Below are 27,802 nucleotides of genomic sequence, written 5' to 3' on the forward strand. Positions count from 1 at the left end.
AATTTTGTGAGATAGGAATTTTGGGTTTTCATGAGCTGTATGCCAAAATCATCCGTATTAAGACAATAAAAGACCTGGAATATTTCAGTTAGTGTGCAATGAATCTAAAATATATGAATGTTAAATTTTCATCATGACATTATGGAAAATGATGAACTTTATCACAATATGCTAATATTTTGAGAAGGACCTGTACACTAGGCCGCTTTCAAAAATGATTTATTCTGAACCCATGACAGCCGCTGATAAAATAACCTGGACAGATGAAGGGGAAATAGCCTTCTGCAAAATAAAACAAACATTATGTTCAGTGTCTATTCTAGCACTCCCAAATTATGAAAAACCATTTATCCCAGCAGTAGATTGCAGGAATGGTTACATGACATCTCTGTTGCTACAAAAACATGGCGACAAAAACCAGACCAGTAACTTACTATTCAAGCAGGCTAGACCCAGAAGCACAAGCATTGCCACCTTCTGTGCAAGCTGTGGTTGCAGCAGCGCTAGCCGTGATATGCTCAGTGAAAGTGATACTTTATCACCCATTAACATTGTTAGTCCCGAATGCGGTATCACTTCTCCTTATTCAAACTAAAATGGCCACGTTGTGAACACAATCTGATGATGGGGAGCAACATGACTGCATGGAGGAAACAAAATGTTTTTTCTACCCAGGCCTGATATAAAAGAAACAGCAATTCCAGACTCACTTAAAGTGTTTGTTGATGTCTCAGTGAGCAAAGATTACGCTGGGAAAAATAAAGTAGGTTACTCAGTGGTAACCGTGAAAGAGACAGTTGAAGCAAAACCGTTACCGTCTGCATACTCTGCACAAGCAGCAGAGCTTGTGGCATTAATCAGGGCATGTGAGATTTTTAAAGGGCAGTCAGTCAGTGACTGTAATGAAGAGGTCTTCATTACATGGACCGTCCCTATTTAAGTAATTCATAGCACTTTAAGAGCACCTTTGCACTTTATTAAAAGCACTTTATCTAGCACTTTAACAAACACTTTATTTAGCACTGCACTTTAGGCATGGATTTACACATAATCATTTGCACACAAGTTTAACTTTTTATTTAATATTTATTGAGTATTTTAGTGATGAGCATGTAGCCTTTTGCTCCAGGCTCTGCACAGCTGCTCCTCATTAAGAAGTGGCGTGGGTGTCTGTGAAAAGAGAATTGTTAGTCAGAGCAAATAAGGTCTACTGTTGTGAAACTTGAGCAAGTGTTTGTGTAAAGTTTGTTTAAAAGTGTCCGTGAAGGAGAAGGGTTGTGCTAAGGAAGTGACTCACCTGTCTTTTCTGTGTCCTCTCCAGGGTGTTTGGACAAATACTTCCCCAGGGGTCCAAACACCATTTATAGGTTCCGGGAGAGACCATGGAAAATGTGGTGGATTTGTGCACTTAGTATTTGTGAGGTTTTATGGTGTTTAGGTGTGTAGGTTTAAAAAGTATAAAATATTTATAAAATTTAAGGGGGAATATGTATATATTTGATAAAATGTATGTTTGAGTTGGAACTTGTGAGATGTTAAATTCCATGTAGAGAATGGTTTAGTCCTTTTATCAGCTGTGCCTATGTAAGGCTGCAATTGTGTCTTGTTAAGAGGCTTAATGCTGTTAGGTGTGCGCCTGAATAAATCAACTGCTACTTCCACCTTCCTCTGCCGTTACTATTATTTCTCACTGGTAATCCAGCCACAAGGCCTCTAGTTAACAGTGACAATTTGTACAAACAGCCAATATGCTGGTTAGGGGAGTTTACGCTCTCCTGAACGAGACCTGCTGCACCTACATCCCTGATGAGACCAACGGCGAAGATGGAGACAGAGTGAGCGATGCTATACACCAATTGAATGAACTTAAGAGGGGTATGCAGCAGGATGTCCATCCTGGCCGAGGAAGCCTTTTTTTGTGGCTTACTTCAGGACCGTGGTGGGAACTGCTTTTGAAAAGCATGACCTGTCATCGCTGTGTTATTGTTGTTCTGCCTCTTTATTCTGGGAGTTGTTCCCTGTATCAGAGCAATGATATCAGGGATGGTTGGAGGAATTGTTGGTGCAATGTTGTGCCAGGATGACCAGCTTCTGGACAAGGACCAGGACTATGATGAAACTATGGGGGAGGAGTCACTAAACTTAACAATAGTTTAATGTTTAATGAGGTGTATGCATAAACCCTTTTGGAACTGTATACATGGATGTGATATTAAACTACTTGTACTCGTCGTCTTCCGCTTTATCCGGGACCGGGTTGCAGGGGCAGCAGACTCAGCAGAGACACCCAGACGTCTGTAAGACTTATAATTATTGATTAATTAATATTTATCAAGAATTATAATTTAAAATCATAATTTGAAAAAAATATATTTCTTGCTTTTCGCCCCCCAGCTCATCCGTCTCGTGTTGGAGTTTACCCCAGTGGATGAGAGGGTCGCATCCCTGCGCCTTCGGGTTGGGGAGAGGTCTCTGATTATCATTTCAGCCTACAGGCCGAGTGGTAGTGCAGAGTACCCTGCCTTCTTGGCGTCCCTGTCGGGGGTGCTGGATAGTGCCCCTCCCGGGGACTCCATTATTCTGCTGGGGGACTTCAACGCCCACGTGGGGAACGACAGTGACACCTGGAGAGGCGTGATCGGGAGGAATGGCCTCCCCGATCTGAATTCGAGCGGTGTTTTGTTATTGGACTTCTGTGCTAGTCCATAATGAACACCATGTTCAAACATAAGGGTGTACATCAGTGCACTTGGCACCAGGATACCCTAGGCAGGAGGTCAATGATCGACTTTGTTGTCGTATCATCAGACCTTCGGCCGCATGTTTTGGACACTCGGGTGAAGAGAGGGGCTGAGTTGTCCACTGATCACCACCTGGTGGTGAGTTGGATCCGCTGGGGGAGGAGAAAGCCGGACAGACTTGGCAGGCCCAAGCGCATAGTGAGGGTCTGCTGGGAACATCTGGCGGAGCCCTCGAGAGCTTTGACCAGATTTCGAGGGATGTTGGAGACATAGAGTCCGAGTGGACCATGTTCTCTGTATCTATTGTCGGTGCTGCTGCCCGTAGCTGCGGCCGTAAGGTCTGCGGTGCCTGTCGCGGCGGCAATCCCCGAACCCGGTGGTGGACACCGGTGTCCCTTACTGCCGGTGGTGGACACCGGCAGTAAGGGACACTGTCAAGCTGAAGAAGGAGTCCTATCGGCTGTGGTTGGCTTGTGGGACTCCTGAGGCGGCTGACGGGTACTGTGGGGCCAAGCGTGCCGCGGCCTGGACGGTGGGAGAGGCAAAAACTCGGACCTGGGAGGAGTTCGGTGAGGCCACGGAGAAGGACTACCGGTTGGCCCTGAAGCGATTCTGGCAAACCGTCCGGCGCCTCAGGAGGGGAAGCAGTGCTTCGCCAACACTGTTTACAGTGGGGGTCGGGAGCTGCTGACCTCGACTGGGGACATTATCGGCCGGTGGAAATAGTACTTCGAGGATCTCCTCAATCCTGCCATCACGCATTCCCTGGTGGAAACAGAGGCTGGGACTCGGGGTTGAACTCTTTCATCACCCAGGCTGAAGTCACCGAGGTGGTTAGAAAGCTCCACGGTGGCAAGGCTTCGGGGTTGGATGAGATCCGCCCTGAGTACCTCAAGTCTTTGGATGTTGTGGGGCTGTCATGGTTGACACGCCTCTTCAACATTGCGTGGCAGACGGGGACAGTGCCTTTGGATTGGCAGACTGGGGTGGTGCTCCCCCCACATAAGAAGTGTGACCGGAGGGTGTGTTCCAACTACAGGGGGATCCCACTCCTCAGGGGCCGTTTACTAGGGGCCATCCGGTCCCTGTACGAGCGGAGCAGGAGTTTGGTCCACATTGCCGGCACTAAGTCAGACATGTTCCCGGTGCATGTTGGACTCCTGCAGGGCTGCCCTTTGTCACCGGTCCTGTTCATAACTTTTATGGACAGGATTTCTAGATGCAGCTAAGGGCCGGAGGGGGTCTGGTTTGGGGACCAGAGGATTTCGTCTCTTCTTTTTGCAGATGACGTGGTCCTGCTGGCCCCCTCTAGCCAAGACCTACAGCATGCGCTGGGGCAGTTCGCAGCCGAGTGTGAAGCGGCAGGGATGAAGATCAGCTCCTCCAAGTCCGAGGCCATGGTTCTCGATCGGAAAAGGGTGGCTTGTCCTCTTCAGGTTGGAGGGGAGTTCCTGCCTCAAGTGGAGGAGTTTAAGTATCTCGGGGTCTTGTTCACGAGTGAGGGAAGAATGGAGCGGGAGATCGACAGACGGATTGGTGCGGCTGCCACAGTAATGGAGGCACTGTGCCGGTCCGTTGTGGTGAAGAGAGAGCTGAGCCGAAAAGCGAAGCTCTCGATTTACCGGTCGGTCTACGTTCCTACCCTCACCTATAGCCATGAACTTTGGGTCATGACCGAAAGAACGAGATCCCGGATACAAGCGGCGGAAATGAGCTTCCTCCGTAGGGTGGCCGGGCACTCCCTTAGAGATAGGGTGAGGAGCTCGGCCATCCGGGAGGAGCTCGGAGTAGAGCCGCTGCTCCTCCACATCGAGAGGAGCCAGTTGAGGTGGCTCGGGCATCTATACCGGATGCCTCCTGGACGCCTTCCTCGGGAGGTGTTCCAGGCACGTCCCACCGGGAGGAGGCACAGGGGACGGCCCAGGACACTCTGGAGGGACTATGTCTCTCGGCTGGCCTGGGAACGCCTTGGGCTCCCCCTGGAGGAGCTGGAGGAGGTGTCTGGGGAGAAGGACGTCTGGGCGTCTCTGCTGAGTCTGCTGCCCCCGCGACCCCGTTCCGGATAAAGTGGAAGACAATGAGTACGAGTACGAGTATTTCTTAACCAAAAAATCATTACTTACGAATCGAAATCAGAGATGACCTCTGGTGTTGTAATTATGGCTCAAGGCCCTTGATAATTACAATTATTAAATTGTAATTATCAAGGGCCACAGCTTCAAAGCGCGGCGTATTTCAGAGTCCAACAGCAATCAAAGTTTCAAAAAGACATTTCATGCACATACAACTCAGAACACATTGGAATATAAGTGGCAATTCTAAATCGCTCTAAAATCCTACTTTATCCTGCTAAAGCTATTTCTATTAGAAATAAAACAAAACGGGATTACTTGGTGACGTCTTCTCTGGAGCAGGGAGAGAGGGGGGAGTTTGTAATGCGTCCGTAACAAACTCAGAGGGAAGCAGTCTTCATCCTTTGGCAAAGGGGAGAATTATGACGGACCGTCAGCAGTTGACTGGAACAAAACAAGGATGAAAATTTCGGCTCCTTGAAACCTCCGTGGTTTTTTTTGGTTATGTGTTAAATCCACGTCTTCGATCGGTAAAGTAAAGTTTCCTGGTCTTCTTATCCCAGGAAACTCTTTCATGAATTTTGGCCAGTGGGGAGAATTAATGAAAACCCACGTGTGAGTTTTCTTCTCCAGAAGGATGCATGCCTCCGTTGCATGGTAAACCCGTGTCGGTTTCCAGTGGGAGAGAGCAAAGATGGGAGGCCTCATATTCTTATGTAGTCCACTGTGACATCAGAGCTGCGACGCTCCTTCCTGTCAGCTGCAATGTCTGCTGGGAGTTGTGGTTGCAGACCATCCTGGGGTACATAATAGCAGATGACACTGGAAGGCATAGTAGTGCACAAATTGTCCAAACTTCCCCCCTAGGTTCAAAGTGTGAGATAAATCGCAGTCTTTGAAGCCACTGGGACCATTCTGTCCTCAGCTGAACAATCGGTGATCCGTGGCGACACAAAAAAAACAGCAAACTGTCTCTGTGTTCCTGTTGGCAGGAATGGAGGTTCACAACTTAGTTCGTTCTTCAAAGGCCTATGATTGGGCAGGATAGAGGTTAGCCTGGGCATGACTAAACTCTGACTAACTCATACCTGTTTATGTCATTCAATGAGAAAATACAAAACAATACATTCACATCATCATCACATTCTTTGGTCATCAGCTTTGGTAACCCTGAGACAAAGTGAAACAACAATAAAAGGAAACCCAAAAAAACCAAAAAACAAAAACAAGATAACCAAATAATGGGGTCATAGTTTAGTCATCCAATTCCAGTCAGGCATGGGAATCAGCCTGTGTCATTGGCATAGGTGGCGCTATGAACCATGGAAAATAAATGTGAGGGAATCAATCCTGGTTTGTAACCGACTATACAACGTGTCATCTTAACAAAAACCAATGTTCAAAACAGGTTTAGGCTTAACCACATTAGCTCTTCCAAATGATGACGGGGTTTAATCTAACTCCTGTCTCTAAACTAGATGCGAAAAGAGAGAGAAAAAGAATAATTGAATTGCAGTACCTAGGCTATAAGCCAGGTGTGTTTGTGGAGGTTGCAAGGTGTCTGCCGTGGTGGATTTACAATTTTCTCTACTAAGTTCAGCAGAACTGGGCAAGTAGGTATCTGTGCCTCGGTGGGACTGTCTACAGATGAACCAACCTCTCTTAATAAGACTTTGCATGAAATCTCTGGCAATGTGTGTGTCCATTACATCATTCTTAATCACTTCTGTGAGGTCTGCTGTGCATGCAGAGGGTTAATGGAAAAGTAGCGTGCAACTTACAGTTTAAGACTGTGTCCTAGAAGGTAGTTATATTTTTAAAAGTTCTTGTTGAAGAAAGTTATTAATGGTTAGGGCATGTTAGTGTGAGTGTTGACACATGCACCTATTTAACTAGTCCTACTTACTGGTCTCTCCTTTGCCGGACATGGAGACAAGCTCTGTTCTTGGGGAGGAGAGTTCGACGTAGAACTTCATCTGGTTCAGCAAAAGAGCAGCGGCTGGGATGATGGTGTCAATCTTTTCTGACAAGCATCCAACCCACTTAATAAAGCTGCATGTCACAGTTAGGAGGAATTTGTTACCTCCTGCTAATTTTTAGCTGATTTGACCCAGTTGGTCTGAAGATGGAACCAAAGTAATGTAACCCCCCTTCGCCGAAGCGGAGGTTGACTGATTGGCTGGGATGGCTGAAACTGGCAATAGGTTAAACATCCTTGGATGTAGACCTGGGTGTCGTGAGACGTTGGAGGCCAGTACGCCATCTGTTGGAGGGTATGGAGTGTGGCTTTATAGTTCCTATGGCCCCCTACAGGAGAGTAATGGGCGTAGAATAATGTGACCCCCCTTTGGTCTGTTGGAACAATGCTGGAAGCATGGGAGAGCTGTTTGATGCCAATCTGCACACTGGAGGTGCACACTCTGGCTGTCTTAAGGAGAGGGCGGAGCCCGTCTGCTAAGAGGAGTGTGTGGCTGTGTTGTGCCTCAGTTAAAAGGGGATCTTCTTGGCACTTGCGGCCATACAGCTCTCTACTGGTTGATAATTTCTCTAGCAAGAAAGCTAGAAGCACTTCTGGTATGTACATGGTTTCCAGGTGTACATTTTCCACCACTTTGGGGTTGTAAGTTTTCATACCTGGGTTCTTTAAAGAGCAAAGAAATGATGCATGACTGCTTGGAGGAGTTTTCTGGGTGCAGCTGTGTCCCAGAGGTGCCCATGTCTGGCACCGACACGGGCCTGAGAGGTTCTTTGGGCTCCTCTAAGCTGGCAACCTGGTTGGTCACAAAGGATGGTTTGGTGCTTGCACCCAGTGGTTTTTGCACCTCCACCTGGACCCAGAGTTGGTCATGGTGGCAGTCAATGAGAGGGGCCAGCCTGTCCAGCAGGTCCTGACCACCAAGAAAAAGCTCTGTGTTCAATCTGCACCTATGGATGGGGTGCACCAGAGTCGTGTCTTTGAGTGTGATGTCCAGCTCCACCCAACTAGTGATGCACGATCGGTCTTGGGTGCGGCTGGTGATGCTTACATCACAAACTTCAGCCTGAAATGGTTCACTGAGGGAGAGCATGGCTCTACTCACCTCCTCAAACGGGATTGAGCACATCAGGTTGATCTCTGATCCTGTTTTAAAATGGAAACTCAGTTTGACACGTCCTCCTATACTGGTGCGACCGTATAGGTAACTTGTATGTTCATTTTGGTTCAGTTTACGTAAGAACCATGGAAAAATGGTTTGTTGTGTCCCAAGAGGTCCCACAGGGTTCTTGGAGTTTCCCAGGATTGTCTCCCCATCTGTTCAGGTAGACTCTGATGGCTGTGGAGACTGGGTCCACTCCTAGTCATGCTGAAGGGGGTTTTGAATCTGGTTTCACCAGATGGTCAGCTGCCTCTAATGATGGTGGAGGTTGGGCACATGCCTGGTGCACTGCTTCGGTCATAATCTTGCAGAAGGCATCCTTCATCTCTCTCCTCAGGTTCCATTCTGCATGTTGACTCCACCCTTTACCATCAGGTTTACCTTTAGGCCTCACGTGATGGTCAGGTCGTCTGTTTGACCGGAAGTTGTCCGGCAACTTTGACTGTGGTTGGTACTCAGTACCACCCCCCCAGTCCAGCTGACCAGCTGACAGAACATGGGTTCTGTTTGAAGGCATTTCTCGGCCTTCTAACGCAAAACTGTCTTCTTCTGTATGCAACTGTGAAACTCTAGCCTCACCTTCTGATCCATTAGTAGGGCGTGCACATGTTTCCCATGCCATCTGAGCATATTTACAGATCTTTTACATGGTGAGGGTTTTTGTTCTACACTACATACAGGTCCTTCTCAAAATATTAGCATATTGTGATAAAGTTAATTATTTTCCATAATGTAACGAGGAAAATTTAACATTCATATATTTTAGGTTCATTGCACACTAACTGAAATATTTCAGGTGTTTTATTGTCTTAATACGGATGATTTTGGCATACAGCTCATGAAAACCCAAAATTCCTATCTCACAAAATTAACATATCATTAAAAGGGTCTCTAAACGAGCTATGATCCTAATCATCTGAATCAACGAGTTAACTCTAAACACCTGCAAAAGATTCCTGAGGCCTTTAAAACTCCCAGCCTGGTTCATCACTCAAAACCCCAATCATGGGTAAGACTGCCGACCTGACTGCTGTCCAGAAGGCCACTATTGACACCCTCAAGCAAGAGGGTAAGACACAGAAAGACATTTCTGAACGAATAGGCTGTTCCCAGAGTGCTGTATCAAGGCACCTCAGTGGGAAGTCTGTGGGAAGGAAAAAGTGTGGCAGAAAACGCTGCACAACGAGAAGAGGTGACCGGACCCTGAGGAAGATTGTGGAGAAGGGCCGATTCCAGACCTTGGGGGACCTGCGGAAGCAGTGGACTGAGTCTGGAGTAGAAACATCCAGAGCCACCGTGCACAGGCGTGTGCAGGAAATGGGCTACAGGTGCCACATTCCCCAGGTCAAGCCACTTTTGAATCAGAAACAGCAGCAGAAGCGCCTGACCTGGGCTACAGAGAAGCAGCACTGGACTGTTGCTCAGTGGTCCAAAGTACTTTTTTCGGATGAAAGCAAATTCTGCATGTCATTCGGAAATCAAGGTGCCAGAGTCTGGAGGAAGACTGGGGAGAAGGAAATGCCAAAATGCCAGAAGTCCAGTGTCAAGTACCCACAGTCAGTGATGGTCTGGGGTGCCGTGTCAGCTGCTGGTGTTGGTCCACTGTGTTTTATCAAGGGCAGGGTCAATGCAGCTAGCTATCAGGAGATTTTGGAGCACTTCATGCTTCCATCTGCTGAAAAGCTTTATGGAGATGAAGATTTCATTTTTCAGCACGACCTGGCACCTGCTCACAGTGCCAAAACCACTGGTAAATGGTTTACTGACCATGGTATCACTGTGCTCAATTGACCTGCCAACTCTCCTGACCTGAACCCCATAGAGAATCTGTGGGATATTGTGAAGAGAACGTTGAGAGACTCAAGACCCAACACTCTGGATGAGCTAAAGGCTGCTATCGAAGCATCCTGGGCCTCCATAAGACCTCAGCAGTGCCACAGGCTGATTGCCTCCATGCCACGCCGCATTGAAGCAGTCATTTCTGCAAAAGGATTCCCGACCAAGTACTGAGTGCATAACTGTACATGATTATTTGAAGGTTGACGTTTTTTGTATTAAAAACACTTTTCTTTTATTGGTCGGATGAAATTTGCTAATTTTGTGAGATAGGAATTTTGGGTTTTCATGAGCTGTATACCAAAATCATCCGTATTAAGACAATAAATGACCTGAAATATTTCAGTTAGTGTGCAATGAATCTAAAATATATGAATGTTAAATTTTCATCATGACATTATGGAAAATAATGAACTTTATCACAATATGCTAATATTTTGAGAAGGACCTGTATGTCCTTGGCAAGAGACTCAAGATGGTGGGTGCGCAATCCACTCTCAGGGATTGGTGCCGGCCCATCTGAGTCATCATCTGAGAGTTCACTCCTACTACATCCACGGTGTGTCAGTGGAACACGCTTCACCCTCGGTGGAGGCAGTGGAGGCTGCTCAGGGTACAACGGACGGCCCGGTACTCCCTGGACTCGGGGCCTGGGCAGCAGTTGGGGGCGGTATGAACCACCTGAGTCCCAGGGACGGCTCTCCTGTCGCCTTGGCGGAGGTGAGGAATCTTAGAGGACGGTACTGTGAGTCAAGTTTGAAGGCTGCTCGCCTCTAAACCTTGAACTATTTACATCTACTGGATCCGCGGCCAGGTATTGTTCATGGCTGCTTACTACAGTGGGGTGGGACACCGCACCACTGAACCTAGTCTGACTATTCACACCTGATCTGGACTCGGTGGATGTATGGGGAAGCCCACGAGCCTGGAAAGCTAATCTCTGGAGAGCAGACTACTTCCTCCATATCTGACCTGCAGGTTCTCTCAGGGTAACGCGGGTATGGCTCACTTTCAAAGGTTTCAACCTGTGAGGTGGGTTTCTTTTTGTCCCCCCAGTCCTCCAAGGATGGTCCAACACATCCCTCTCCCCAGACACCTCCTCCAGCTCCTCCGGGGGGAGCCCACGGCGTTCCCAGGCCAGCCGAGAGACATAATCCCTCCGCGATCTGTCTGTTGATCTCCCGCTCCATTCTTCCCTCACTTGTGAACAAGACCCCAAGATACTTAAAGTCCTCCACTTGAGGCAGGAACTCCCCTCCAACCTGAAGAGGACAAGCCACCCTTTTCCATTCGAGAACCATGGCCTCGGACTTGGAGGAGCTTATCTTCATCCCAGCCGCTTCACACTCGCCTGCTGGGGGGGTTTGCAAGTATTAAACCTGGCAGATATTAAACTAACCAATAATAAACAGGAGCGAATTATTGGAAACATGTATATAAGTTATCATTGTTTAGTTTAAATCATGTTTTCTGTAACAACTTTAATCAATCATGTTTATGTCTGAAGTTCTACTATAGTTAAGATGATTTCTGTTTCCTATTATTGGTTTTATAGTGTGAAAAAGTGTTTGTGGAAGGTTAAGGAATGCGGTGTGGAGTCGGTCACTCTCTGTAATAGAGAGGACATGACATGCTTATACCATATATGGGAAAGACTACTCTTTTAGGTTGAGATCTCTGTAAGAATTGGCTGAACCAATTCCCCCTTTCTGGTTGTAAGAATGTGAGTTGTAAATAAAAGGCTGGGTGTGAGGATTTTTCCTTTGTGAGAAGGAAGTCACTGACAGGGGACTGTCTCACCCTTGCAAGTCAAACTGTGTTTATCAGCTTTTAACTCTAACAAGTTGCAGGAGACAGGCAGGTTAAATTAGATCTAGTGAATGCTAAGTGAAAAACACAGATTTTTTTTTTTTTTTGTGTGAAGGATTCCTTCTGACTGCATTCTCTTATATGTGCCCAAAGCGGTGCGTTAGTTTAAAGGTAATGTGGAGGTTGGCATGTTTGGTGGTGTGCGTCCTCTAGCTGTCTGTGGTATTTTTTATTTGTGGATAAAAACCAGTTGGACTGAAACAGAACTTGATAAAGAAATGCCTGCTGCTGATCTGGTGCTCTAACCTTAGTGTTGGGACACATCTTAGAACCTGTTATCTCTTCTGCTGCGATAAGGTCAGTAATTGTGGTGAACATTTTAGAGTGCAGATAGTCAGAACAAAACTTGTTCAGAACAGACCCTGACATGCAGACCTTGGTCTGATCAGCAGAAAACAGGAAACGTGCCTGGGAGTCCTCCCGCTTCACACACTGAGCCAATGATGCAGACGTTTGACTGTCACTATCAGTGATTGTGAGCAAGAACATAACGGCCTCCTTTTTACATACCAGGACCTCACTTTGAACCTCTGAATCATCCTAAAAACCCAACAGAACCACCTGAGGAATCGGGTTAACAGTTCAAAGCATCTAAAGGAAATGTTTCTACACAGGAACATCAAATTCAAAGTCATTTTCAGTCTTAGAACATATCATGCAATGCAAAGCTATTTGTAGGAGCGTACGAAGAACCTACAAAGTTTTGTATCATTAATGTTTAAAGAGTGAATAAAACATGTCTGTGTGTTCTAGGTGTCCAAATCACCCCTGAGCATTGTGGGTTTGCAGAATTGCCTTGCAGCAAGCAGGTCCTGGGTTCAAATGCTGTATGGGGTCTTTCTGTATTGAGTTTCCATGTTTTCCCTGTGTGTCTGCAGGTTCTCTCTGAGTACTCCTGCTTCTTCCCACCATCAAAAACACCTAACAGCGCCACCTGTTTGCTGATGTGTACCCTGCCCCACCCAGAATCAACCTCATGAAATGGACACCAGCACCTCTGTGACCCTGCAAGGATTAAAAGATGGATGGATGACCAGTTCAGGTTCTTAGAAGACACCTGAAACCATTGATATCTAATCTAAAGGTTCTTCAGCTATTCAACCCAACCAAAACCATCTTTAGAACATTAAAATAACACTGAAATCTAAATATATATATATATAAATACCTTATATATGTACCTTAAAACCTTCATCATCAAGCATTGAAGAACCGCAGGGGACTTTCTTCTTCATCTTAGAACCATCAGAAACTCTTAGATGTTCCTCAAGACTTTCTTAATTGGTAACAAAGAAAAACAAAAGTTTCTTTCAACCCCATCATGGCCAATGAAATGATCTATATCACAATTAAAAGCCTTTGAAGAACTCTCCCACCTGAACAACTCCATACAGATAACATCAGGATCTTGTAATTAGTGGTCTTTACAACCTCCATCACTTTGTAGAGAACCTTTCAGTTCTTCTTAACAGCCAGCAGGCCACATTGACTTTCTTTGTGCAACATCCCTGCTCATTGTCTTGCAGGATGAGTTTGTGAAGCTCCTGCTGAGGGTTAATGTGAGCATCTAAAGAATCAGAAACCATTGCACAATTCTAGTTTCTGGTTCTGTTTTGCTCCTCCGTGCAGCTCTGGCTCCCATTCAACTCTGTTAGAGATCACAGATTTATAACTCCATTGTTCAGGGATGCCTCCAAGCGTTGGAGGGTGTGGATCTGGACTTCCTGATGGATTGCTTGCCTACAGGAATTTTTCCTGCTGAGAAACACCTTCTGAGTGGTTGCTTAGATGAGTGGAGGATTTTTATGGGTTCAGACATTGTGAGGATGCTTTCTTTGCAGGCTTTTGGGACAGGCGTGGATTAAGGATCCAGTGAGATTATTTTTAAACAGATGATTGTTAAAGTAAAAAAAAAAACCATTTTATTCTCAAGATTCTTCTAGGTTGTGATAGATGATAAAAGAAAGTCTGTTGTCTGTTGCTCAGTGTTTATAAATAACAGGAAGACACTGGTTTATTTTGCATGCATTGCAGCGCCCTCTGCTGGATTACTTCAGGTAATGTAACAGAAATCTTCCTGACTTTAGTGAGTGAATTATCTGCATTAACAATCAGGTTCACCAGCTTCTGTTCATCTGAAGAAAGGAGTGGGACCCAACCAGCCTCCTGCAGCTAACTGGCCGTCGGCCCAGCAGTAAAAACACGCGCTGCTGATGGATGGGGAATCGAGACAGATTTGTAGCATCTGTTGGACTCTGTGCCTTTTTGTTCTGCTCAGGGTGAAATGATCACCCTGATTGTTTGTATTTCAGATTAACTGCAGTTAAGGTTCCCACACTGCAGTCAGAGGGCCCTCCAGGGGACACGCAAGATCTTTCTGATGTCCCGCAGGGAATTTCAGGGAAAGTGAGAACAGGTCTTCACCATTTTAATGGAAACAGGTCATCTGTTGGTTTTCAGAACAGCTCTGGAGCATTTTTCCATGGTGGTAAATTTTCCTGAGATGTTGAGGATGTTCTGCAGCATCCATATATCAGCCGGACCCACTGTCGCAGTTAGAATCAACGCAGCAAATAACAGAGTTCACAACAAGATTTCAGATCAGGGATCATCACACAGAGCCAAAGTTCAGTTCTTACTGTAATTTATTTCACAATAAAAGTGTCATAAACAGGTTCAGGTGTTGGAATATTGATCAGATAACTTAAATAAAAGTGTGTTGATTGTTTCCTGTGTGTTTAATTAGTGAAACATTGACAAGTCAGGAATGTGTGTCAGACCCCTCTGTTTCCTTGTTCCTTCTCAGTATACAGAGTTCTAGTTGCCCACAGGCATGATGGGAAATGTAGTTACTTTGTATTTTTATTTATTAAGTGGTTTGAAGAACATTTAAAACTACTGACTAAATGATTTCACATTCGGTTTCTAACTCTGGAATGTTTTTGGTTTGCTGGAGGACATCAACGGGATCTTCTCTAACAGAAATCCATCAGCTGAGAGATGAAACCAAATGAAATCTTCAGTTCATGAGTCGACAAGGTGGCGTCTTTCGTCTGAACTCAACGCGTGTTTGTTTCCAGGAAAATTACCTGAGCGGTTTAATGTTTACAGGCAATGAGGAAGTGACCTCCGGTCTCAGCACTGACTCAGCTGTCTGAGGGTTGAGAAGGAACTGAAGTGGTCTGTTGGAGAATATCTCTGATGTTGTGGATCGTCTGAACCCTAGAAGATCTAAAACACGTGAACCTGCTGCTGTAAGTCAGGATGAAGCTGGAGGTGAAGATCGAGCTGCTGAAGTTCTGCTTTGCGGTCTTAAACTCCATCTTCCTGGTGAGATGTCAGTTTTTCCTGAATAACTAATCAGAGGAAGGAAGATACTGATCTTTGTTTTCATCATTAACACTTTTTTATGAAGTTTAAATTAGCTTTTTTATGACTTTTAATTATAGATCTGCTTTTGTAGTTTATATCTTGTTGTAGAAAGATTTGTTTTTACCAAGGCAGAGACCAATGATTGTCACTCAGAATCAGCTTTATTATAATCTTGCAAGAGAGAAGGATTTTTTACAGCATTGGAGATGCGCTCAGTAGTGTTGCCAAATCGTTCTGACTAGACAGAGCAAAGGTTCTCCTAGAAGCTACAACAGTTTTCAAGGTAACTCTCATGAGACCCAGAGAGATGAGGTCCCAGACATAATCTTAACAGTGTGACGTACATATTATCTCACACAGCTACAAGCAGAAGGCTGAGAAACCATTACTCTAAGACTAAATAAGAGAAGAATGGATCAACACTGAGGGGTTCTAATACTTTTGTCAGTTCCTGTAGAGAATCAAAGAGCAAATCAAGCAAGGAACTAAACATTTCCATAACAATCTTCAAACTACAATGTTTCATGAGAATTAGAACCACCCAGTGGACACCTAAATGACAGCTGTAAAGGAGGATTTTTAAACGTTTTTTATTTTACCATTTATCTGTGATGTTTTTGGACACCCTTTCCTGCTTTTAAATCCAGCTTCCTTAGCTTTGGTCACCTTTTTCTCCTGAATCTTTTCCTCTCTGTCCTTCTGCTCCTCCTGGCTGTTTTGGTTTTTTGTGATTCTCAGTGAGATGGAAAACTCTTCTCTATTGCAATAAGAAAAGACAGCATTGAATTGTTTCTTCACTGGAGTTCCCCATGGCTCAGCATTGGGGCCCCTTATCTTTGTAGTATTTCCAATCCTCTAGCGTCTTTAGCCCGTCATTCTCTCAAAGATTTCTACACCAGTGAAGAAGAACTACTTTCAGATAAACTTCCAGTTGACATCAGCCAATCAGTGGCTGTTATTATTGATGACCAGAAAACACCTCCAACTCATATTATTGTACCTTCATATTCATTGTTTTACATAAACCTGAAAGCTTCATGTGAGCAATAGGATTTCTATTGAAGCTCATGTTTCCATAACCTGTTTTACCTAAATGTAACATCAACATGATTGATATTTGAACTTCATTTGGACTCTCTCGGCAGGTTCTGGGTCTGAGTGTAATGGGATGTGGAGTCTGGATCCTCTTCAACACTGGAAGCTTCCTGAATGTTCTGTCCTCCGGTAACAGGTTTCCATTTTTAAAGATGTGTTAAAAAGCCTTAAGATAAATTCTTCTTTAATTGCAGCAAAATAATCTCACTTCAACAATCCAACCTTCAACATTAGGAAGTTACGAAATAATTGAAGCAAAATCACCAAAGGAAAAATTGTTAACATGCCTGAAATTTTCAGTAAAATTTAAGTAATGTAAGTGAACCAGTTTTTATTTCATGCTGTACTTTTTTAATGGGATCAGAGTTTATAGGACCATTTATTGAATAATCCATCACTTCCTGTTTTCCTGGGGTGACACAGAGGCCCATTTCTTTATGCCATTCTTCAAAATGGCAAAGACAAGAGAGAATCCCATTCAAGTAAGGCAGAAATGTTTTTTTTGTTAGCCAAGAAAAGGTTGTTGCTGCTGGCCTGAACTTGCCCTGAGCTACAGTCAGAGCAACAATTTAACATGTAGAGAGACTAGAACCAGGAGAAGAAGAAGGGATGTGGTCGAGATCCTCCTCAGAAAATTAACTCATCCGTTTCCTTTTATGTCCCTGATAAGCTGATGGAAATACTGCACATTCAGAACGTTTTCACAGCATTTTCCCACATTTTGCTAAATTACAGCCTTATTACAAAATTTATGAAACTAACTTTTTTCTCCTAAATATTCTACACAAAAAAACACATCAGCAACAGGTGGCGCTGTTGTTGTTTTTTTCACACAAAAAAGTTTTTTTTTTGCAAATTTCTGATAATTTGCAATACTTTTTAACCAAACTGAAATACTCGTACTCGTACTCGTCGTCTTCCGCTTTATCCAGGACTGGGTCGCGGGGGCAACAGACTCAACAGAGACGCCCAGACGTCCCTCTCCCCAGACACCTCCTCCAGGTCCTCCGTGGGGAGCGCAAGGCGTTCCCAGGCCAGCCGAGAGACATAGTCCCTCCAGCGTGTCCTGGGCCTCCTCCCGGTGGGACGTGCCTGGAACACCTCCCGAGGAAGGCGTCCAGGAGGCATCCGGTATAGATGCCCGAGCCACCTCAACTGGCTCCTCTCGATGTGGAGGAGCAGCGGCTCTACTCCGAGCTCCTCCCGGATGGCCGAGCTCCTCACCCTATCTCTAAGGGAGTGCCCGGCCACCCTACGGAGGAAGCTCATTTCAGCCTCTTATATCTGGGATCTCGTTCTTTCGGTCATGACCCAAAGTTCATGGCCATAGGTGAGGGTAGGAACGTAGACCGACCGGTAAATCGAGAGCTTCGCTTTTCGGCTCAGCTCTCTTTTCACCACAATGGACCGGCACAGCGCCCCCATTACTGTGGCAGCCGCACCGATCCGTCTGTCGATCTCCCGCTCCATTCTTCCCTCACTCGTGAACAAGACCCCGAGATACTTAAACTCCTCCACTTGAGGCAGGAACTCCCTTCCAACCTGAAGAAGACAAGCCACCCTTTTCCGGTTGAGAACCATGGCCTCGGACTTGGAGGAGCTGATCTTCATCCCAGCCGCTTCACACTCAGCTGCGAACCGCCCCAGCGCATGCTGTAGGTCTTGGCTAGAGGGGGCCAGCAGGACCACGTCAACTGCAAAAAGAAGAGACGAAATCCTCTGGTCCCCAAACCAGACCCCCTCCGGCCCTTGGCTGCGCCTAGAAATCATGTCCATAAAAGTTATGAACAGGACCGGTGACAAAGGGCAGCCCTGCCAGAGTCCAACACGCACCGGGAACAGGTCCGACTTAGTGCCAGCAATGCGGACCAAACTCCTGCTCCGCTTGTACAGAGACCGGATGCCCCTAATAAAGGGCCCCCAATTCCATACTCCTGGAGCACCCCCACAGGGCATCATGAGGGACACAGTTGAATGTTTTCTCCAGGTACACAAAACACATGTGGACCGGTTGGGCAAACTCCCATGAACCCTCGAGTACCCTGTAGAGGGTATAGAGCCGGTCCAGTGTTCCACGGCTGGGACAAAAAACCACACTGCTCCTCTCGAAGCCGAGGTTCTACTATCGGCCGGACTCTCCTCTCCAATAACCTGGCGTAGGCCTTACCAGGGAGGCTGAGGAGTGTGATCCCCCTGTAGTTGGAACACATCCTCCGGTCACACTTCTTATGTAGGGGGACCACCACCCCAGTCTGCCAATCCAAAGGCACTGTCCCTGTCCACCACACAATGTTGAAGAGGCGTGTCAACCATGACAGCCCCACAACATCCAAAGACTTGAGGTACTCAGGGCGGATCTCATCCAACCCCGAAGCCCTGCCACCGTGGAGCTTTTTAACCACCTCGGTGACTTCAGCCTGGGTGATAGAAAAGTCCAACCCCGAGTCCCCAGCCTCTGTTTCCACCAGGGAATGCATGATGGCAGGATTGAGGAGATCCTCGAAGTACTCCGATCAGTGATCAGTGGACAGCTCAGCCCCTCTCTTCACCCGAGTGTCCAAAACATGCGGCCGAAGGTCTGATGATACGACAACAAAGTTGATCATTGACCTCCTGCCTAGGGTATTCTGGTGCCTAGTGCACTGATGGACACCCTTATGTTTGAACGTGGTGTTCATTATGGACAATTCTTGACTAGCACAGAAGTCCAATAACAAAGCACCACTCGGATTCAGATCGGGGAGGCCTTTCCTCCCAATCACGTCTCTCCAAGTGTCACTGTCGTTTCCCACGTGGGCTTTGAAGTCCCCCAGCAGAATAATGGAGTCCACAGGAGGGGCACTATCCAGCACCCCCGACAGGGACGCCAAGAAGGACGGGTACTCCGCACTACCACTCGGCCCGTAGGCTGAAATGATAGTCAGAGACCTCTCCCCAACCCGAAGGCGCAGGGATACGACCCTCTCATCCACTGGGGTAAACACCAACACTAGACGGCTGAGCTGGGGGGCAACAAGCAAACCCACACCAGCCCGCCGCCTCTCCCTGCAGGCCACTCCAGAGTAGAAGAGAGTCCATCCCCTCTCGAGGAGATGGGTTCCAGAGCCCACGCTGTGTGTGGAGGCGAGCCCGACTATTTCTAGTCGATATCTCTCGACCTCCCGCACAAGCTCAGGCTCCTTGCCCCCCAGTGAGGTGACATTCCACGTCCCTAGAGCCAGCCTAAGCATCCGGGGATCGGGCCGCCGAGGTCTCCACCTTCGTCCCCCGCCCAATCCTCTTTGCACCAGTCCCTCACGGTTCCCCTTGCAGGTGGTGGGCCCACTGGGGGATGGTCTCACGTCTCTCGTTCGGGCTTGGCCCGGCCGGGTCCCGTGAGGAGCAACCCAACCACCAGGCGCTCTCCGACGAGTCCTGACCCCAGGCCTGGCTCCAGGGTGGGACCCCGGCTCCGCCGTACCGGGCGACGTCACATGCCTCGATTTTGTGGTCGTCATGAGGGGTTCTTGAACCGCTCTTTGTCTGACCCTTCACCTAGAGCCTGTTTGTCATGGGAGACCCTACCAGGGGCATTTAAGCCCCAGACAACATAGCCTCTAGGATCATTCGAGCACTCAAATCCCTCCACCACGTTAAGGTGGCGGTTCAAGGAGGGGCCAAACTGAAATAATTTTTTGAGAAAGTGAAAACAGTACCGCTCAATCTGTTACAAATTAAATATAAATGATCCAAATTGAAATAATTTTTGGCTAATTTATATTTAATTTGTAACAGTTTGAGCCAAACTGTTTTCACTTTCTCATCATAGGTTGTGTGTAAATTTTGGGTGAGAAAATATTTTATAGTGAAACACTTATGGTTGCTGGGTGCCAATCCTCCACCACAACAAGGCTGAAACTGATGTTTGAGGTTCAGAAACTTCTCACATTTACAGGGACGTTCTGCAGCTCTTAACGAGGTCATGGACCCAGCCTATTACAGAGGCGTGATATCTGTGGTGGTACTGCTGTGCTGCTGGGACCTTCTTGCATATAGCTGCATCCATAGTCCGTGTGAGTGAGACGTGATTTGTGCTTCTCATGCTTGTTTTCAGCGGAGCTTCGTGTGGCGGCAGCTGGCCTGTTTATGATTGGTGGAGTGGTGGTGTTGATCAGTCTCACTGGATGTGTTGGAGCAACCATTGAGAACAGGATCCTTCTCCTGGTGGTGAGTCTCCACAACATCTGACCTGTCTGTTTACACCTTATAGCTGCAGAATGATCAATCTCCACAGTCTGGTTTCCTTCTACTGTTCAGTTACGTAGAGGAAACAAATGTTACCACCTGCTACACACCGTTTAAACACTCTGAACACTCTTTCTCCTCAGTACCTGGTTTTCCTTGTTGTCCTGGTCCTGGGTCAGTTGTTTGTCACATTTCTGCTGCTCCTTAATAAAGACAAGGTCAGTCCTTTAATTTCTCAGATGCAAAGTTTGTTTTGCTTGCCCATCTACATAAAGGCAAATACAGTGAATGAGGAAAAACTTGTTGGACCTCTTTTTTATGGTACAAATTTATGGCACAATGTACACCAAACTATTCAGTATCAGTTACTTCCACCAAGAGATGCATTCATTTAAAGAGCTTTCAGGGTCGTAGGTCATTATCATTTTCCTACACTGAAAATCCATCAGGAAAGCTGAGCTTGGTCACGAAAAATGCTGAAGTTGCAGATCAATGCATAAAAGAGTGAGAATAAGCCTCCAACTCAGATCTGAGCTCATAAGGTGAAGATATATTCTCAGAGGAAGAGGAAAGTAGGAGGGGAAGCTTGGAGACCTAACATACAAGCGCCCTACCTTGAGATTTAAAAGCCCAATGTGGTTTTAATTCTCCGCAGAGATGAATGACTGATGCGTAGAGATCAAAACTCCTTTTCTTGGAACAACTTGGTGACTAGAACATCTAATAGTAAGCCTTGCAGTGGTTAAGTCAAACATGGCAATAGTGAATAGAAGCAGATAAAAGTCTAAATTTCTACACATAAACAGTCTGTCTCACTCAGCAGCGTTTAACTTCACCTATTTCAAGAAAGCCTTCAGTCAGGCCACCTAAACTCTGGAAGTCCAGCTGTGCTTATTTTTCTTACTAGAATGTAATTTGTCTCTAAAACATCACTTCTTAGCTAACGATTAAATACTGTGAGAGAAGTTCAAATACCGATATTCAATCAGACGGCAGCGGCAGTCAAAAACTCAGAGATTGAGAAAAAAGCAGTAACTGCGGCAGCCTATTATCATGGTGATCTAGGGATATCATCTCAACCAGAACCACTGGCCGTAGCCGTGGCAAGAACTATATTGTGTTTTGTTTCATGATTCTGGTGCAAGAAGTTTTTGGATCAGAGAAACATTGTTTTTGGTGGCTAAAGAGAATTCCACCCTTTTCACCTGTTTACATTCACCGGGCTCTCATCCACCATACCAACATAGAGGACCTTTGGAGACAGTAAGAGTGCTCACCCAATCCTTTACTTTGCTGTCAAAAAATGGCTACATATCTGTCCAGCACATTCCTGTTGGAAGGTTGTTTTTGGAGATCCATGAATCCAGTTTCTGTCAATTTCCACTCAAGCTGTGGAAAAGGGATTTACAACTACTTGTCTGCTTAAAAAAATCAGTGCAAATGTTCATCAGGATTTATTTACGTTAGGACGTTTAGCGTTTCTCCAATGAAGAATTATAATCTGGGGTTTAGCTCAAATAAGTTGAAATAAACTTTGGTTTAATTAAAAGAAAGTCTAAAATTCAATAAAATGTAAATGTTCTAAAGAGGGACAGAGAGTTTCACCTATGCAGAGTTGATGAGAAAGACCTTAGAATACCCTTGAGGAACTCCTCAAAGCTCTGTAGTGTTCCTGGCTGCAGTTGCAAAAATATTTATTAACTATAAAGCTGTATTTTGTTTGATATTACTTCAAGTGCTAGAAATGGGATAGTTGTCCATCTTAAAGATACAGTCACTTCCAGTATTTCATTTAATCTTTTTTTAATGTGTGATTGTGTTTAATTTACTGTCTTTGTGGAAGATTGTAGCTTACAGTTGTTTTCTTTAATCAGATTAATCAAAGTCTGACTGAAACTCTGGATCAGATCATCTCTCAGTATGGAAACAGCAGTGACAGCGGCAGCAGAGTAATGGATAACGTGCAGAAAAATGTGAGTCTTTCTGCCATTAGGTATGTCCTACTTAAAATAAAAGACACCGTGTCAATATTTGTCTTGATTCTGCCTCACAGTCAAAGTGCTGTGGTAGAACCGGCCCTGCTGACTGGCTCAAGAACTCCTTCATTCAAACTCTGAACCTGACGAGTCCCGATGTGCTGCCATGTTCCTGTTTTAAGACCGTTCAGCCCGCCTTTAACTCGTCTTGGTGCTCGGAGAACAGCAGCTTCACTGAGCTGGGGATTGACAAAGGAATTGAAAGTTTTAATCAGGTACAATGGATGAGCCTCAAACTAACTGCTGAATACCAACAACACCATATTGGTATGCAGAAATCGGGATCTACACAGAATCAAAATTATACTTGTTTTCTTTTAAACTGAACAAAAACACATTAATCCTGCACTAAAAAAGAAAGTAAGGAGATTTAAAACTAATCGCTGAGGAAGGTTTTAGGTTATGTTTTTAGATAACTTTAAAGATAAACATTTGTCAGGATGACCAGGAGAAATATTGATTAATTTAGAATAATTAGCCAGGTTAATTTGCTGGCTTATTGAACCTTCTGTGTTTGATGTGGCAGAGCTGTGGTCAGAAGATCAGTGGTTGGCTGCAGGAGAACATCCTGACAATTGTTGCCATGGGCGCAATCCTCATTTTGCTCCAGGTAAGAATAATTGTCTGAAGGTTTTAAAGAATGAGCCTGAACAACTAAAGTTGGATTTCTGTTGTAATTACCTTGACTGCCTAATGGTGGCGCTTACAGCCCCTTGCATTCATCAGCCGTGAACATTGTGCCTTTTTCTTTGCAGATAGTTGAACTTTCCATCGGTGCGCTTCTCTTCCGCATGTTTGGAGAAAAAAACAAGCGGGTAGTTGGTCTAAGCCACGCCCACCTAGACTCCTCCCCCGACAACGACCTGGACAGCGGAGAGCAAAACTACGCCTTCCACAATCCAGATGAAGACCCAAACTACATGACTGTAGATGCCAACAACAAGGCTTATGACCACTACAACCAGAACCAAGGCCAGGGGTACCAGGATCCAGTCTATTGCTACCATGACTACCAGGACCAGAACCAGGGTTACCAGGAGGCTGTTCAACCTTACTAAACACCCTCAGACTGAACATGCTGTAAACGTCAGCTTAAAACGTTAAATCGGTATTTTTGATTAAAATCTTCAGTGTTTTTTTATTTCTGTTCTGCTTTCTTAATGTAAATCATGTCAAAAATCCACAAGCCTCAGTTAGCAGGTTAAAGGTTAAAGTTCACAAAAGGACAACGAGAAAAAGCTTGAACAAGTATGTTTGCTTTGAAGGGTTGCAGGAGAAATTCTCGTCTCTACAAAAAGAAAGAAGAGACTCTCAAACATCTGCAGCGTGTCTTAGGTTTGCAAAGCTGCATCTGCGTCCCTTGGACCCGACGAGACCAAAGTAGAGATGTTTGGTCATAATGCTCAGCATCATGTTTGGAGAAAACCAAACACAGCAGATCATCTGAAAAAGAAAATAATCAAAGTGCTGAAATGGCCCAATCAAAGTCCAGACCTCAGCCTGATTAAAATGCTGTGATGGGACCTTCAGAGAGCTGTGGAGGAACCTCAATAAACTAAAGCCATGATGGACAGACAAGTGGACCAGAATCGCTCCACAATGATGTGAGAACTGACAAAATCAGACAGTAAACCTGATTTACTGCTCCTGGAGGAGGTTCTACGAGCTTCTGAAGGAGGTTCTACTGGCTGCTGGAGGAGGTTCTACGAGCTTCTGAAGGAGGTTCTACTGGCAGCTGGAGGAGGTTCTACGAGCTTCTGAAGGAGGTTCTACTGGCTGCTGGAGGAGGTTCTACGAGCTTCTGAAGGAGGTTCTACTGGCAGCTGGAGGAGGTTCTACGAGCTTCTGAAGGAGGTTCTACTGGCTGCTGGAGGAGGTTCTACGAGCTTCAGTAGAAGTACAAATAATTGAAAGAGATCAGAAATAAACTAAAAACACGGCAGGTTTCTAATGCCGAGGACACAATAAAACAAGTCAAAGAGTTTAAACTGAAACAAGGTTTAGATGAAAGAAAAACACACCTGTGTAAAATCAGCTCTTCTGATTAAACGTGATAAAGAGACACCCAGAAACTTGTCTTGTTTGTCTTATCAAAATTTTTATTAAATATATAAATGAACTACTACCATAGCTATGTTGGTCCTCAGACCTGATTTTTTCCAAACTCAACAGTGCCCCCTGGAGTTTGTACAGAAATGTCAAACAATTCAAAACAATTTCAAAGTAAAGTTAAATAAAAAGGTAATTATGTAAAAGAAGGATGAAACATGAAATAACAAATTTTGTGGACATGTAAGCAGTTACTAATGGAAACTAGTTTTTATCTAGAAAGCAGGAAAAATATGTGCATTATAAAATAATTGATATAGTTAAGCCTTGCTTTGTGAGGGTAACCAGAAAAAATAAATATAGCAAAGTAGAATCTTTTTGAATTAAAACTAAAATCTTCTAAGCTTACATCTGACAGAAATAAAAAATTCCTGTTTGGGAGAACGTTGATCCGTCCAGCTGACCTACAGAACCCTAAAGAACCGCTTTGAGCTGAAGACAATAAACTATCGTCTCTCTGAGGGTTCTGCCCCATCTTGCAGCAAATGAAGACGATCCCCAGATGATTGAGGAAGAGGGACCTGATGGTACCCACAAACGTGTGTTATGTGAGCAATGCTGCCACCTGCTGGCTCCAACAGTCAATACATTGCATGGATTTCCTCAGAAAGTTGAAATTTGGTGTCGGAGGACTGTTGAAGGATGAGGTTGGACAATCTGAAGAGTCCGGTCCAGATTCATTCTGAAATCAGTCAATCAATCAATTAGTAAAGTTTTTTTTTATTTCTTGTTAAAAAACTGAACATTACCAAACTTTCTCTCATTGCTTAAAACATTTGGTTCATACTCCGGTTTTAAAATAAACTTAGACAAAACTTAGCCCCTCACTTTTAACTTTGTACCTAAAGAAATGATTTCTATAAAGAGCCACTTTCCGCTGAATACTAATATCAAAGACCTTGAAGTTACGCTACCTAAAGACTTATAATTACATCCCAGCTGATGGATCTAAAGCGTTGCTCATTTCTACCCAATAATATGTATAGCTGAATTGATATCATTAAGATGATTATCCTTTCAAGACATCCTTTTTCAGTCTCTGTAGAACTAACCAGTAAACCGTCCTCTAAATGCAACAGGATGATTTCAAACTTTATCTGGGGCAGGAAAAGGCCTGGAGTCCGTTTTCAAACAGTGCAACTCATTGGTGACTCTGTCCTTTTTTTTCGTATTGATGTTTAAACCTGCTAAAAAACTATAAAAGAAAGCTGCACTTAATTTCTTCCATTGTTTCCTTTTTGCAATTTTAATTTGATCTCAGTGACATGTTGGTACTGAATCCTCCTTTCTTTAGTCTGCAAATTGTTTTTCTGTTCCCTGCTAATTTTTCCATTTATCTTTATTCTTCACTTCCTTTATTTTGTTCTCTGTTATTTCCTGTTTATCTCTTCTGCTGTTTTCTGTTATTGGTCTGCATGTTTTATATCGTTTCTCCTCCAATCAGATTGCAGCGACTCACCAGGTGTTGCAGCAGGTCTTGGTTCAGAGTTATCACAGGACAGATGTCGACCCCTGGAGAAAAAGGTTGGAGTTTCTCTGCGCAGGTTTGCTTTTGAAGGAGCCTGTTGGCCATCATGGACGTCTGCGATGAAAACATGTTTAAATAGAAAATTAACATAAACTTAGATAATGGCAGAACATTACACACAACACTGGATCATCCCAAAGTTCTCCAGGTTCTCCAAAGGTCTTTCAGCAAATAGCTCTTTGAGAATCACCCAGTTACAATTAAAATCCTTTTAGGGGAATTCATAGAAACAAAGAGTGTCTTTGTGACAGGCTGCTGATAACCAACAGCCTAAAAATCAAAACACCCAGTGAGCAGATGAGGGTGACAGGTCCTTGCTGTCAGAGGTCAGAGGAGAATGGGCTGACTGGTTTCAGGTGATAGAAAGGCAACAGTAGCTACAATAACCATCGGTTCTAACCAAGGTCTGCAGAGCACCACCTCTGAATGCACAACCTATGAAACCTTGAAGCAGATGTTCTACAGGAAACCACACCAGGTACCACTCCTGTCAGCTAAGACCAGGAAACGGAGGTTACACTTCCCACAGACTCACCAAAACTGGACAATAACAGATTGGAAACATGTTGCCTCGTCCGATGAGTCTCATTGTCAGTTGCAACATTCAGATGCTCGAGTCAGAATGAGGTGTAAACAACAGAAAAGCATGGATCCATCCTGCCTTGTGTCACTGGTCCAGGCTTGTGGGTGTCCATCCCTTCATGAGCACAGTTAACCATCTTCTGTTAGCTCCCCCCAGCAGGATAATACATCATGCTGCGAACTTCAGATCATCTTATACTGGTTTATTAAAGATGACGTAATGCTAGTGTGTTGAAATTGACCACAAAATCTGAGCAATGTTTCTGACACCTTGCTGAAGCTGTGGCCTGAAGGATTAAAGCTTTTCTGAAGGCAAAAGGGTTGCCAGTCCTGGATTAGCAAACTATGCCTAACGAAGCGGCCGTTGCCAGTGGGTATATAAAGAAATATATTATAGTATCTCTCGTATATTTTAGAGAATCTGTCATCAGTGTGCCTTCATCTAGCAAGTACTTTAGATTTAAACTAAAGAGGATAAAATCCATCTCAGGTTCCTTGTAAACTCATTAGTGATAAATCTGAGACCAACATCAGCAGTTTGCTGGACATGCGAAGTACCAACAGAAACTCAGTCAGTGACACAACTGATTATTTTTTTGTGTTTGTGCCACCCCTATAGCAGACTGGTGACCTGGGTGGTGAGCCACATCAACCAAACTAACAAAGATCACCTCAGCCTGTAGAGGACATGAATCCTGAGAAGTTTCTGGTTTAACTCATTTTTCTCATCAGTTTATCTTGAATTGTTTGAGTTTCTACCCAACAAATTGTTTTGGTGCTAGAAAATTAAAACTAAGAAATGAGAGGTTTTAGGATGGGGTGGGAGGTGAGGTGGGGGTTGCAAACAATGCATTGTGATCAGAAAACAAAGAACTGCAGACAACTAAATCAACATCCGGTGGTATTTGTTGAGAGGAGAGTAAAGACCAGAATACGCCATAATCAAGGGATCAACAAAAAACATCATCTTAGCAAAGTGATCAAACTTCAACAAGAGAAAGGGATCCTGTGAGGATTTAATGTTGTTCTTTGCTTTGCGGCCCTGCTCTTCTAAAAACATCTGTTTACCAGACATGATGTCATCTTTTAAGGTAGTAATGGACACATTTACAACTTAAACTATTTCAATCCTGGCATTAAATGAACGGGATGAATGCAAAACACTTGATTTGACCTAAATCTATAACTAGGAGAATTAAAC

The 27,802-nt window shown here is 44.8% G+C and overlaps 1 protein-coding gene across 2 annotated transcripts; it reads left to right on the forward strand.

The window, feature by feature from the left end:
* Positions 1-14,800: 14,800 nt before the first annotated feature.
* si:ch73-139j3.4 (CD82 antigen) lies at positions 14,801-24,446 on the forward strand. Of its 2 annotated transcripts, none has more exons than XM_047361731.1 (8): positions 14,801-14,985; positions 16,173-16,251; positions 20,216-20,328; positions 20,490-20,564; positions 22,221-22,319; positions 22,400-22,597; positions 22,909-22,992; positions 23,138-24,446. In XM_047361731.1, the coding sequence occupies exons 1-8, from the start codon at positions 14,920-14,922 to the stop codon at positions 23,438-23,440; spliced, it is 1,017 nt and encodes a 338-aa protein (XP_047217687.1). In that variant the 5' UTR covers positions 14,801-14,919; the 3' UTR covers positions 23,441-24,446. The 2 variants fall into 2 exon arrangements, with proteins under 2 accessions (XP_047217687.1, XP_047217688.1); XM_047361732.1 differs by having other exon boundaries at positions 14,831-14,985; positions 16,173-16,258.
* The last annotated feature ends 3,356 nt before the right edge of the window (positions 24,447-27,802 follow it).

Source organism: Girardinichthys multiradiatus, chromosome 3 (assembly GCF_021462225.1).
Source record: "Girardinichthys multiradiatus isolate DD_20200921_A chromosome 3, DD_fGirMul_XY1, whole genome shotgun sequence".
NCBI lineage: Eukaryota > Metazoa > Chordata > Actinopteri > Cyprinodontiformes > Goodeidae > Girardinichthys > Girardinichthys multiradiatus.

Coding starts and splice junctions, on each gene's coding strand:
- si:ch73-139j3.4 (XM_047361731.1), top strand. CDS start 14,920: ATGAAGCTGGAGGTGAAGATCGAGCTGCTGAAGTTCTGCTTTGCGGTC. Junction 20,329..20,489: donor ACAGGATCCTTCTCCTGGTG/GTGAGTCTCCAC, acceptor CTTTCTCCTCAG/TACCTGGTTTTCCTTGTTGT. Junction 22,320..22,399: donor TGGATAACGTGCAGAAAAAT/GTGAGTCTTTCT, acceptor TCTGCCTCACAG/TCAAAGTGCTGTGGTAGAAC.